The 13,586-nt window shown below is 44.7% G+C and overlaps 1 protein-coding gene across 1 annotated transcript in view; it reads right to left on the reverse strand.

The window, feature by feature from the left end:
- man1a1 (mannosidase, alpha, class 1A, member 1) overlaps positions 1-9,079 on the reverse strand; it is a 143,603-nt gene extending 134,524 nt beyond the window's left edge. Inside the window, exon 1 of the mRNA XM_066676490.1 lies at positions 8,313-9,079. Coding sequence (XP_066532587.1) covers positions 8,313-8,822 — 510 coding nt within the window. The 5' untranslated portion in view covers positions 8,823-9,079. The remainder of the gene's footprint in view (positions 1-8,312) is intronic.
- Positions 9,080-13,586: the final 4,507 nt, after the last annotated feature.

A 13,586-nucleotide genomic window follows, 5' to 3' on the forward strand; every position in this document is an offset into this window, starting at 1 on the left:
ATTTTAGGCGAGTCCAGGTAAGGCAAGTTTATACAGTCAAGAGTAAGATTTAAAAAGCATTTTAAGGTTGAAGTGGACATTTACCAGCTAATTACCCAGACATCAGCGTACTACTAGAGATGTTTAACGCTTCTTAAGAAGTAAAGGGTCATAATTAACGCAAGATTATACAATGGTTATTGTAGTTTTTAACTGAGATAATACTAACATTTGTGGGTTTCTTTGGTCACTTGCCAAGATTCCCAAGGCATACCCAACACCCTGTATGAAATGTGCCTCTAAATAACATGTCGCCCTAGGACTTCACCTGACCCCTCTTTCCCCACAGGACTTGGACACCCCCTACACCAGGGCAACACAGAAAAATAGGATTGTGTGGTGAAATGGGATTGGACCGTTATGTGCTTCACAGTAAGACAGTAAAACCGTTAACACCGCTAACCTGATATTACCTGTGAACAAGTCGGAAGTGCACAGGAATGTAGGAATGTTTCTCATACTTCAATGCTAACGTATGTCAAAATCGTCTCTGATCTGTGACTGACTGGCTGCTTCAGCTGGGAAAACCCTGTGGAACCAGACTGAGCAAAGGATGTTGCCGACCAATTTCACCTCTGTACCGCTCTCATGCACCAATTCAGTCAAACCCACAGTTATTCCTAGGACCTACGCCACTCCCTCATCATATGGCAACAGGATAAGATGCATAGCGCTAAATATAAAATCCTGGAACAACTGATCTGCCCCTGGTTGTGCCCTACTGTCGAACCTTCTAGACAAATAAGGCCTCTGTGGTGTATAGTTCCAGCGTTCAGCTTGTGGTTCCCTCTGCTTTCAAGCTCATGACCGACTCCAGTGGTGCTCTGTCCGACCCTGATGACTACACTTAACCCCACCCCCCCTTCCCCTCAACACCATATGGCACATAGGACTTAGCATTGATCTGTTCCTGCTGAACTTCCATTCCATTTAACCCTGATCTTCGTGAAAGCTTTTCATACAGACACTAGGTATTTGTTCTTATTTGCAGCAGTAACCACTTCTACTCTTCTGGAAAGCCTTTGGATTAGATGGTGGAAGACTGCTGTGAGAACCTGATGGCTTTCAGCCACCACAGAGGTAGTGAGGTCAAGTATCGATGGTGCACCAACACTACAGATACCACAGCTCCATTACCACACTGCCCAAAGCCTGGCATAAGCTCGGTGGGGCCCACTTCATTTCATGTTGCACTACTGAGATTATGGAAACTGTGCAGCTCTGAACAGCCCTAGTCAGTCATTTACATGGGTGTCTGCAAACGTTTGGATAGCTAGGAGGGACCCCCCCACCTCCCCACCTCAAACTATGCCCAAATCTTGAATTCCTGCCAAAAGGGTTTGGTTATTCCTCACTGACAGGCAGTGATCATCAGGATGGAAATGAATTTTCCTCATTAGCTTCAATTCTGCATAATTAATGGGGAGGAGAATGATGTGTGAAGGAGTGGAAAGTTCACTCGCTTATAATGAATGAGCCGATCACACCGCCCAGATGGGTGCAGTGTGGACCTTGGGGTTCTCTCCTCAGCCCTTCCACGGATACAACAGCAGGCTTGTTCCTGTTCTGTCGATTTTGCTGAAGTGAGAATAAGCATCCTGCAGAATGAGCACACTTCTGCACAGTTCCTGTTTATTTCCTGAATTTATTGCTGTGGCTTTTGCAATGCTACCCGCCCTGCAACAGCTAAGGCTAAGGGGCGGAGCCATGCAACACAGCACCCGACTTGCCCCCAGGGAGAGAGTTAAGCTCTGTTCTGTACACACTATCCCATTACATTGCTCACTATATAGAGCACTATTACATAGGACTGTGTTTTGGGCACGACTTGAAATGTCGCTTTGTATTATGGGTATCCACTATCCTGTGAGTGCACAGACAACACTAAATAGTGAACGGGGCCCAGTTGAAGACACAGCACCAGCGTTAAACCTTTGTTCTGGTTGTTATTCAGTGTTCCTGGTGTTGTGTTGTGGGACGGGGATAGTGTGTTGTAAGGTAATCCACCGTCCCCATGTGTCCCTTCAGTGTCGGTGACCTACGCCAGGCGCTGTGTGCTCAGTTTTGCATTGGGTGGGACTTTCCTGAGTTTCTGTAAAGGCTATTGTGACTATCTAGTTCAATAAACAGTGTTAACCCTTTAAGTGCCATGTTGCCATCACGTAGCTTCAACACAAAACTGTCTAGAGTAAAGGTTACTGTATATTTGTAGGAGCATCAATTTCTCCTTTAGAGTTTACATGTTCACACCTCTGGACAACCTAGACTGGTGTTCAGGATCCAGAGCTAGTATTCCAACATCAGCACTGGACCTCACTCATGCAGGTCGCCATCAAAACCTCACAGAAGAGTTCCAACATCGATTCTAAAGCTTCTGTAGAAGAGCAGAGTGTGAAACTACAGGTTAATACCCTATCATACATAAGGGCAGATGTCCACACACTAATGTTGTTATTTAATTCTCTTATTAATGCACAAACACACAACGGCGAAGGTTGGCTTTAATTAACCTGTTGGATTTATTCCATAATTCTTACCAATGTATTTTTTATTTTTTTTTGGCCTTTGCTATAAAGCCCCACTGTAAATGTCAGCGTCAGCATGCGGCAGGTGTTTATTGGTTTACTGTCAACAAAAGCTACACACCAACGGTTCACTCCTGAGACGACCCGGCATCCACTTCCTTTTCGGAGAACAATTAACACCAAAGGTCAGGGAGGCTCACGGGGGGGAGACGGAGAGAGACCCATGAATAGCGTCTGGACGCACAGAGCAGGGGCCACAGCCGAGTCCCGCTGGAGCTGTTTGTTTCCTTCGTGCTAGTGATCAGTGGGATTAGATTCTGTTTTCCACAGCGTGAATTATCACTGGTGTCAAACAGGGCTGGGGCTGTTTCTGCTGCTATACTGTTACTGCTGGAGGGCACGGTTATTCAAATACACGGATATGAAAAAACCTCTGGATATTCATTTACAGAACTGGGTATTTAAAAAACGAATGGGTAATAAAGACAGAGATATGAAACCAATGTCTGTGCATATTCAAAGACTGAAGGGTATAATCACCATAATAAAAACGCCTTGACCAAGAGAACAGCCGCAGAGCAGTGGATAACATCTTTCCTCCATGCAACAGACAGGGGGTCGATTCTGCGTCTGGGCAACACCACCATGACACACCAAGCAGAGGCGTTCTTGGTGCTTTTTCACGTTTCGATTGTATCGTATCAACCAAAATTAAGAAACGTGTTATAAATGTTGACCGTATCGCGCACCTCCAGGTGCAGCCTGTCTTCAGGAGCTCCCTGGAGACCCCTCAGTTATGAGGCCAAGAGCTTAGGGAAATCCCAGGAGTCCTAAACAGAGCAAGCAGTCTCATTCTCTCTGTCTCCAAGACAGCTACTCTTCAGCTGATGTGACAGAGCTGGGCAGTTGGCACTCTCCTCCAGTGGCCTTGAAAACAATCAGCAACTGAGATCACATCTCAGAGCCATTACATTCTTGGCCTCAGCGTCCCTGGTTGGTGGCATCGTGACCGGAAGAGTCCCTACTGACAAATAATAATAATAACTTGTTCTCAAAATAAATCTAACGCCCCCCCAAGCCTTCCCTGACCACAGAGCCGTTATCGATGTGAGGCAGATGGGGCAGAAAGTGAAGAGGAGAGGCCTCAGCATGCACTAATATGATTACGTATGTGACACAGCTTAATCCGGGTATTAGGATTCCAGCCCTGCCAGCGGGCTTGATATTAACCCTGAGGAACTCTCGTGCAAGCACTTTCTTACTGGTGGTCTTTGAGCTCAAGCAGTGAGTTGTGAAACACTCCTCACTCCGTGTGCTGGCACTCACTCAAATATCCATTTAATATAGATTAGCCCAGTCAGTTGATAAACGGATTGTCAATTTGATAAAAGAAGAGGAAGAAAAAAAAAAAAAGAACATTGAGATAAAAAAAAAAAACACCCTTTTTCATTTCCCAGGATCGTGGCTCCGGAGTCCTGAGCTTAGTGAGAAATAACAGGAAATATGCAACAGATTCTGTTCAGATGTTACAGGAGACACATTCTCCCCCAGATCCATCAACCTTTTTCACCACAGACCACCGTTCTGGGTCGTAATGAAACATCTGTGACCTGCTTTGGTCAAAGCACCACAAGGATCAAACCCCACAGCAGTGTTCTCCCCCTGTGTAGAACAGCCCTGTTCAGAACAGCGCCTGTCCCTTTAAATGATAATGAGCCGCTCTCTGTTCACCCCGACCCCGAGCGCACAGCAGTGAGGAGCGAGGAGCAGAAGCTCTGGATTTTAGCTGTTTTTGCTCAGTTCTCTTATTTCTCATTCACTTGAAATTACTTTTGAACACAGATGTGAGGAAAACACGCCAAAATGAAAATCAAATATTCATTACACTGATTTAAATGTTGCTATATCTCTTACCAAAAAAAATGTCTATTCCCATGTCAAGAATAAAATGCAGACTTAAAACTAATTAAAAAAGCAGTCAGCTCAAATGTATTGCATTCCACAGTGTGGCGCTGTGAACGTGACAAAACAAAACACAAAGCACGAGATTGCACTGAGCTGAGAGCAGCAGGCTCACTGTTCTGAACGGTTTATCTCAGCTACAACTGCTCTTACACCAGGTAAACCACCACATGACCTTAGCTAACACTTCTGAGACACCCACAGCTTCTACTCCTCCAGACACCGGAACATTTCTGTGAGGATCTGGTGGCATTCCACCATGAGCGCATCACAGAAGGCAGGTTTGATGTTGAGGGGATTAGTTCGGGATCACAAACACTACTCCAACATAACTCAGCGGTGGATATCGGGTGGAATCCATCACTGTAAAGAACATGACCTCACGGCTCCACACCCCAATGCCTTGAGGGACATCAGAGTTTCACCTCGAGGAGGAACCAGTTCCTTTAAAGCAACATTAGGTAAGATTTCTGCTTCTGGGCTCTCCTTACAGTGGCAAAATTCACATTTACAACACCCTCCTGAAATCAAGGGTGAGGCACAGAAGTTACATAGTCCAGTTTCTGCAGTGCTGAGCCTAGAGCAACAATATCAGAGGCTCTGTGATTTTGAAGCTGTAACTTAAAGTAGAAACACTACCTAGTGTTGCTTTAAAGCTGCTAAACTCACTTATTACAGTGGAACTATATACACACTACTATAGACATACTACTATAGCGCGTCCCATTATTAATGTGATGGAACAGCCAGTAACCTGCAGTACCCCAGTCAGTCCTTAACCACATAAACAATCAAAACTAGGAGCTTGATGATACTGTTAATAAATGCCTTAACAGCAGCGGCCGTCAAGAGGATGGAAGAGCGGTCACACCAGGTACTAACCAACTGCCATTCAGAGCGGCCAGGGAATGCTGATAAGTGGCCGGCTCCGTCAAGCTGACACTAGGAACTGATTTGCATCTCATTAGAAAACGCGAAAGGTTCACCCTTGGTTTGTCCTGCGCAGACACTCAAAGCACAGCCTGAGGCACACGGACGGCACGACTCAAAATCTGCCCAAAACACTTTGAGGAACCGCACCGTCTGCCTGAACGCATTCTTATGTCTACACCCTGGAGCTGGGGGGGGGATGTGAGGGGGTGAAATCAGTGGGAAGTAATGTGTTTCATTTAGTCAAGTACATTTGCTCAAGTCAAATATTGATAGGGTTTGTACTTTTGAGAGGATTATAAAATCATGGAAAGTAAGTATACGCCACTGGACCCAGTTTGATTTATAGGTGACATATACTACACCTATAGTGGAGCACAGCTCACTGGCCTTGACCTTTGACCTACAGGTTGCTGCTGTTTAGCAGGAACAAAGTACACACGCACACAGGCAGAGAGAGGCTTTGGGAGATTTAAAAATACATGAAAACTGCAATTATAATCACTCCGTAGTTGATGTGCACCTATTAGAGCCAAATAGAGATGCTGTGTGAACCTCTGATTCATTTTTGAAGAGACGAGAAACAGCCAAAAACTGCTTTTCTGTAAACAACAAGCCAACGTTTGCCTAAAGCAGGACAGAGGACTTTGACTGGTGAGACAGCGCTTGGGAAAGCAAATGGCGTCACTATAAAACAGCCCAATAAGACGACATGACAGAGCTGGAAATAGAGGTGATTTCCATTTGGAGAGAGGTACTGCTAAACAACCCTGGATCGTGTCTGTTACTTTGTGCGACTGAGACCTGAACAGAAGTATTCAGAGTCATAGTCGAAGTGACAGAACCAGGCCGTTGATCTGAAATGCAAGTGTCCTGTCTTCATCATTCAGATACCAATAGAGATTCAAGGACTGAAACTACAAACGCTGCTTCTAGTGCTACAAACCGCACATGTCAGGACACCACTCTAGGTGACGGACAAAGTCACACTGACCTGTTGTGGCACTTCCAGGAAGTTTCATGACATTTTCAAAAGTTAGAAGCACTTGAATCTCAGAGACTGTCCTATGAGTTCATTCATTTCTCAGAAAGCAAAAGGCGTTAAGGTGGTGTTTCACTTTCCTTCCCACATTCTCTCTCACTCTCTCCCTCACTCTCTCCCTCTCAAAAAAGTGAAGTGAGATGACACTCAGTGGTTTCTTAGTAATGGCACTGGGGACAGAAGCACACGTCATAATTTCAATCCATCAAGTGCAGTTCACTACGATTGAAAATCTGTTGGATGTGTGTTAAGAGAATATTAATATAATAATAATAATAATCAATTATAACTAATTATAATAATAGTTATTTTAAAAAGGTGTCAAACAGAAATCAGACATTATCCAATAAATATCTCCATATATCCCTCTGACCATAAAGGCACACTGACTTTTTGTCCTACAGGTGGTCACTGTAGTCCGTCTGTTGCTGCAGTGACACTGACGTGGTGGTGGTGTGTTAGTGTGTGTTGTGCTGGTGTAGAGTGGATCAGACACAGCAGTGCTGCTGGAGTTTTTAAACCCTGTGTCCACTCTCTGTGACACTCCTCCCTCGTTGGTCCACCTTGTAGATGTAAAGTCAGAGACAGTAGCTCATCTGTCGCTGCACAGTGTATGTCGGCCGTCCTCTAGTCCTTCATCAGTGACACAGGACGCTGTCGGCTGGATGTTTTTGGTCGGTGGACTGTTCTCGGTCCAGACACTGAGGGGTTTAAAAACTCCAGCAGCTACTGCTGTGTCTGATCCACTCTACACCAGCACAACACACACTAACACACCACCACCACGTCAGTGTCACTGCAGCGCTGAGAATGATCCACCACCACATCACACCTGCTCTGTGGGGGTCCTGAGCACTGAGGAACAGGGGGAAATGGGGTGGAGAGGGTATGTAGAGCAGTAGATGGCTAGAGGAGCTGATGAATTAGACAATGAACTTAGAAAGGGAGTGGTTATAATGTTTTGTCTGATAAAAGTATGTTTAAAATCTTATGATGGGAATCAGGCCTGCGGCACCACAGAGGGGCCTCACAAAGGGTAGTAAAAGCAGTTTTTGTGCTCCCCAAAGCTACTTCTGAAAAGCTAAGATTACAACCAACATAAAGGAAGATATAAAGAACCTTTCTAGTGGCTCTAGACACACAGAAATAGGCCTAAAAACGTTATAAACCCTTCACTTTACCACAGAACCCTCGAATGAATGTCTTCTTTAAGGGTCTACCTAGTCTGGGTTTGTAAGGGGCCCTTGTTTTGCTAAGAGTAGCCTAAAGGTGAAACACCAGCAAGTGTGAGACAGCGTTTCCTTCAGCTCTGAGGTAAAACATGAACCTAGACGACTACAGTGTTTGTTTAAACTCGTTGTTCGTGGTCGGGGGACAATACGAGGGTTTTCGGTTAAACACGGAGAGAAAATGGAGCCCAAACCAAACCGGCGAGTCGACAGTCGCCTCAGGTGATAACGTCACAACACCGTGTGGCGTTGATGGAAGTTGGCCAACTACCGTACAGCCTTCAGTCGGTCCGTGAGACCGTAGGGAGGTCGTGTGGTGTCTCTGAAGTGACGCTGGAAGTGTTTGGCCAAGTTAAATACACTTACACACGGTTTAATGTGGTTCATTTCAACCCAAACCCCAGCTAACGCCACTGCCTCACGGCGCATCAACACAAACCCGGCTGTTACAGTGAAGCCTCGCTGTGACAAACTGTAACAGACTTAGGTTCCAGGGACACGTTTAAGCCTTTACCGCGGCAAAGCGCACCTTAAATACATACGATAAAGCTCCCCAAGCCCTCAAATATACCACCGCTTAAGTACCTCCTTTATCTTGGCCCGCTTCTCCCTGGTGTCCGGGTCGCCCGGTTCGTGCCCTGTTGCTCCAGGCGGGCGGATGAACTCGATCTCGGCCAGAGAGTCGTCATTGCCGCCCTGGCCATCGCGGACAACTTTCTCCTTCTCGCTTCTGATGTCCTGTTTGATCTCGTCGGGCCGCTTCTGCAACGTGTGCTGGGCTTCGAGCAGCGCCTTTTCGTGGTCTTTCCGGATCTTGACCAGGATCTTCTCGTCTTTGCCCGTGGCTCCGTACGCGGCGGCCAGGTCCGGGTCCGTGCCCAGGCGAGGGTCGGTCTCCGCCGGCGAGGAGCGGAAGAAAACTCCGCTGAGCAGCTTAGAAGAGTCCGGCAGGAAGAAGATCGCGCCGAAGCAGAGCGTGATGAAGGCGCTGAAGACCAGCAGCAGGATGAATTTCTCCGTCAGTCGGAACGAGGTCGGACTCACAGACTTCCTACTCGGAGTCGCGGTGAAAGGGAGGAGAGTGGCCACGGGCATGTTTCCTTACAGTACAGTCCAGAAACAAGACCTCGGAACAGTCCTCCTCGGCAAAGCCAGGCTCCTAAACTCGGGTTTGTGGAGATGTAGAAGTTGGGAAGCCTCTCCGTCAGTGAGCCCTCCACTCCGCAGCCTCAGCTGATCATTCCGAACCGAAAGAGAGCGGCGGAGGAAGCTCTGAGGAAAGAGTGAGGAGAGAGAGAGAAAAGTCTCCCTCCACGACGGATTATGGAACGGAAGGAGGTGCCTAACCCGAGATTGACAGCTGCTCGGACCAATCACAGCCCTCTCAGCGGCATAATACAGCCGTGGGCAGATCGTGATGGCTTGGTCACTTCTTATTGGCCTTTAGGAGATTAGAGATTAGGGATTAGGGATTAGGGAAAGTTGTGGACAGGGCACAGGGCACAGGCAGGTATTTTAACACTCCCCAGTCACTTTCAATTATTAATCTGCTCTTATTTTAAAAAGCTTTCTGGTTGATATTTTTAAACTATTAATTTTAGGCTCGTTAATCATGCGGCTGTTGGGCAAATCCCTTCGGTCCCTAGACTCTTGAGTGAGAACTTTTTCATTTTAATTTCACTAATGGTCACAAAAGTGCTTGTCCTGTTCAGGGTCATTGTGGGTCCTGGAATCACTGGGCGCAAGGCAGGAGCACACCCTGGAGGGGGCGCCAGGACTGGAGCACCCAGAGGAAACCCACACCGACACTGGGAGAACACACCATGGCGTGGCTCGAACCCTCAACCCCAGGACCCTGGAGCCCATTTCTAATTGTAATAGATGATAATATGAGCTGTCATACATAGTACTCTCAATACGTAACAAGGCTGTTACAGTTCTCTCAAACCAAACCTGGTCTCATGGTGAAAACATCTCTATTTGTTTTTCTAAAATGTGATTCCCAATTGTGTACAAAGGAGACATGAATATCTGGCAACCCCAGTGTAAAAGCAGCATTAAAACTATGCTTAGCCCAAACTGTAAGTCTAACCCTCACCTTAAACCTCATCCTAATTCTAAACTTAACCTGGAGATTTAAGAGCTGCACCCAGAGGCTTAGAAAAGCAGTGTTTTGTATGTTCATCCTTAACAGAACCATACAAACGCTAGAGTACTAGTGGGTATGGCCTTTTATTAGTTTATTTATGGTTTAGAGGTGAAATCATGTTGCTCCAACCTTGGAAGAATATTCTGAAATAAAATCAGACACATGTTTATGTTTCTCTATTAATTGGTTAAAACTGTGTACAGTCATGTACTATGTACTCTCAGCTATTTCACCCCAAACCACAAATCAAATATGCTTCAACATTATGTAAATGGCAAGAATTCTAAATTCAATTTTTTCGTAAGTGTAATCTTTACAAAACCATTACATATACAGGGAATCTAAAGTTATTCTGTATATCTTTCAGTATAAGCCAAGTATACTTTAGTAGAACTGTGTTTAGTATATTATTAATGAATACAAGGGTATCACTGTGGTGCAGCAGGTCCCAGTAGTGTCTCAGTCACACAGCTCCAGGGACCTGGAGGTTGTGGGTTCGAGTCCCACTCCGGGTGACTGTCTGTGAGGAGTGTGGTGTGTTCTCTCTGTGTCTGCGTGGGTTTCCTCAGGGTGACTGTCTGTGAGGAATGTGGTGTGTTCTCTCTGTATCTGCGTGGGTTTCCTCCGGGTGACTGTCTGTGAGGAGTGTGGTGTGTTCTCCCTGTGTCTGCGTGGGTTTCCTCCGGGCGACTGTCTGTGAGGAGTGTGGTGTGTTCCCCCTGTGTCTGCATGGGTTTCCTCCGAGTGACTGTCTGTGAGGAGTGTGGTGTGTTCTCCCTGTTTCTGCATGGGTTTCCTCCGAGTGACTGTCTGTGAGGAGTGTGGTGTGTTCTCCCTGTGTCTGCGTGGGTTTCCTGTGGGTGACTGTCTGTGAGGAGTGTGGTGTGTTCTCCCTGTGTCTGTGTGGGTTTCCTCCGGGTGACTGTCTGTGAGGAGTGTGGTGTGTTCTCCCTGTGTCTGCATGGGTTTCCTCCGTGTTCCTCCCACACTGTTGAACACAGATGACTCTGAAAAAGAATAAGACTATAACTGCAGACGGGACACTTTTACTGTGAATAGACTCATTTCCTGACGTAGACCACAGCTGCACCACGATAACATCTGAAACACAGCATCATCATCAGATGTCTGCCTCTGTGGTTTAGCTTGGTGTATCTTATTATTTAAGTCAGAGAACCATAAGTAGTAAACAAGACAAGTGCAAACAAGCATCGACAAGCCCTCACACAGCTCTTAGACTGTAGATGTATTAAGAAAACTTGCCAGACCACCTTACGATTTAAACAAACACTGAGCTCTCACTGCTGGAAGGAGTTCAGGACCCTGTGCGGTGATAATCACATGTTCAGCCTTGTTAGCATCTGTGGACTGGCTGTGTTCACAGGAGTGAGTGTGTGAGTGACTGGATGAGTGTGTTCACACCTTGTTCCCAGAGATTCTAGATGAGTTTTGGACACACAGCAGTAAATTGGTGAATTGCTTGTTTTTCTTCATTCCAACAATAACTGCTCCAAAGTTACATTCTTTCCCTCTTTAAGGTGGAATAGAAGTTACATTCTTTCCCTCTTTAATGTGGAATAGAAGTTACATTCTTTCCCTCTTTAAGGTGGAATAGAAGTTACATTCTTTCCCTCTTTAAGGTGGAATAGAAGTTACATTCTTTCCCTCTTTAATGTGGAATAGAAGTTACATTCTTTCCCTCTTTAATGTGGAATAGAAGTTACATTCTTTCCCTCTTTAAGGTGGAATGGAAGTTACATTCTTTCCCTCTTTAAGGTGGAATATAAGTTACATTCTTTCCCTCTTTAAGGTGGAATGGAAGTTACATTCTTTCCCTCTTTAAGGTGGAATAGAAGTTACGTTCTTTCCCTCTTTAATGTGGAATATAAGTTACTTTCTTTCCCTCTTTAAGGTGGAATAGAAGTTACATTCTTTCCCTCTTTAAGGTGGAATGGAAATTACATTCTTGCCCTCTTTAAGGTGGAATAGAAGTTACATTCTTTCCCTCTTTAAGGTGGAATGGAAGTTACATTCTTTCCCTCTTTAAGGTGGAATAGAAGTTACATTCTTTCCCTCTTTAAGGTGGAATGGAAGTTACATTCTTGCCCTCTTTAAGGTGGAATAGAAGTTACATTCTTTCCCTCTTTAAGGTGGAATAGAAGTTACATTCTTTCCCTCTTTAAGGTGGAATGGAAGTTACATTCTTTCCCTCTTTAAGGTGGAATGGAAGTTACATTCTTTCCCTCTTTAAGGTGGAATATAAGTTACTTTCTTTCCCTCTTTAAGGTGGAATGGAAGTTACATTCTTTCCCTCTTTAAGGTGGAATGGAAGTTACATTCTTTCCCTCTTTAAGGTGGAATGGAAGTTACATTCTTGCCCTCTTTAAGGTGGAATAGAAGTTACATTCTTTCCCTCTTTAAGGTGGAATAGAAGTTACATTCTTTCCCTCTTTAAGGTGGAATGGAAGTTACATTCTTTCCCTCTTTAAGGTGGAATGGAAGTTACATTCTTTCCCTCTTTAAGGTGGAATATAAGTTACTTTCTTTCCCTCTTTAAGGTGGAATGGAAGTTACATTCTTTCCCTCTTTAAGGTGGAATGGAAGTTACATTCTTTCCCTCTTTAAGGTGGAATGGAAGTTACATTCTTTCCCTCTTTAAGGTGGAATAGAAGTTACTTTCTTTCCCTCTTTAAGGTGGAATGGAAGTTACATTCTTGCCCTCTTTAAGGTGGAATAGAAGTTACATTCTTGCCCTCTTTAAGGTGGAATGGAAGTTACATTCTTTCCCTCTTTAATGTGGAATAGAAGTTACATTCTTTCCCTCTTTAAGGTGGAATGGAAGTTACATTCTTTCCCTCTTTAAGGTGGAATGGAAGTTACATTCTTTCCCTCTTTAAGGTGGAATGGAAGTTACATTCTTGCCCTCTTTAAGGTGGAATAGAAGTTACATTCTTGCCCTCTTTAAGGTGGAATGGAAGTTACATTCTTTCCCTCTTTAAGGTGGAATGGAAGTTACATTCTTTCCCTCTTTAATGTGGAATAGAAGTTACATTCTTTCCCTCTTTAAGGTGGAATAGAAGTTACATTCTTTCCCTCTTTAAGGTGGAATAGAAGTTACATTCTTTCCCTCTTTAAGGTGGAACAGAAGTTACATTCTTTCTCTCTTTAAGGTGGAACACAAGTTACATTCTTTCTCTCTAAGGTGGACCATAAGTTACATTCTTTCCCTCTTTAAGGTGGAATAGAAGTTACATTCTTTTCCTCTTTAAGGTGGAATGGAAGTTACATTCTTTCCCTCTTTAAGGTGGAATAGAAGTTACATTCTTTCCCTCTTTAAGGTGGAATGGAAGTTACATTCTTGCCCTCTTTAAGGTGGAATAGAAGTTACATTCTTTCCCTCTTTAAGGTGGAATAGAAGTTACATTCTTTCCCTCTTTAAGGTGGAATAGAAGTTACATTCTTTCCCTCTTTAAGGTGGAATGGAAGTTACATTCTTTCCCTCTTTAAGGTGGAATGGAAGTTACATTCTTTCCCTCTTTAAGGTGGAATATAAGTTACTTTCTTTCCCTCTTTAAGGTGGAATGGAAGTTACATTCTTTCCCTCTTTAAGGTGGAATGGAAGTTACATTCTTTCCCTCTTTAAGGTGGAATAGAAGTTACTTTCTTTCCCTCTTTAAGGTGGAATGGAAGTTACATTCTTGCCCTCTTTA

This window comes from Hoplias malabaricus, chromosome 7 (genome assembly GCF_029633855.1).
Source record: "Hoplias malabaricus isolate fHopMal1 chromosome 7, fHopMal1.hap1, whole genome shotgun sequence".
NCBI classification, from domain to species: Eukaryota; Metazoa; Chordata; class Actinopteri; order Characiformes; family Erythrinidae; genus Hoplias; species Hoplias malabaricus.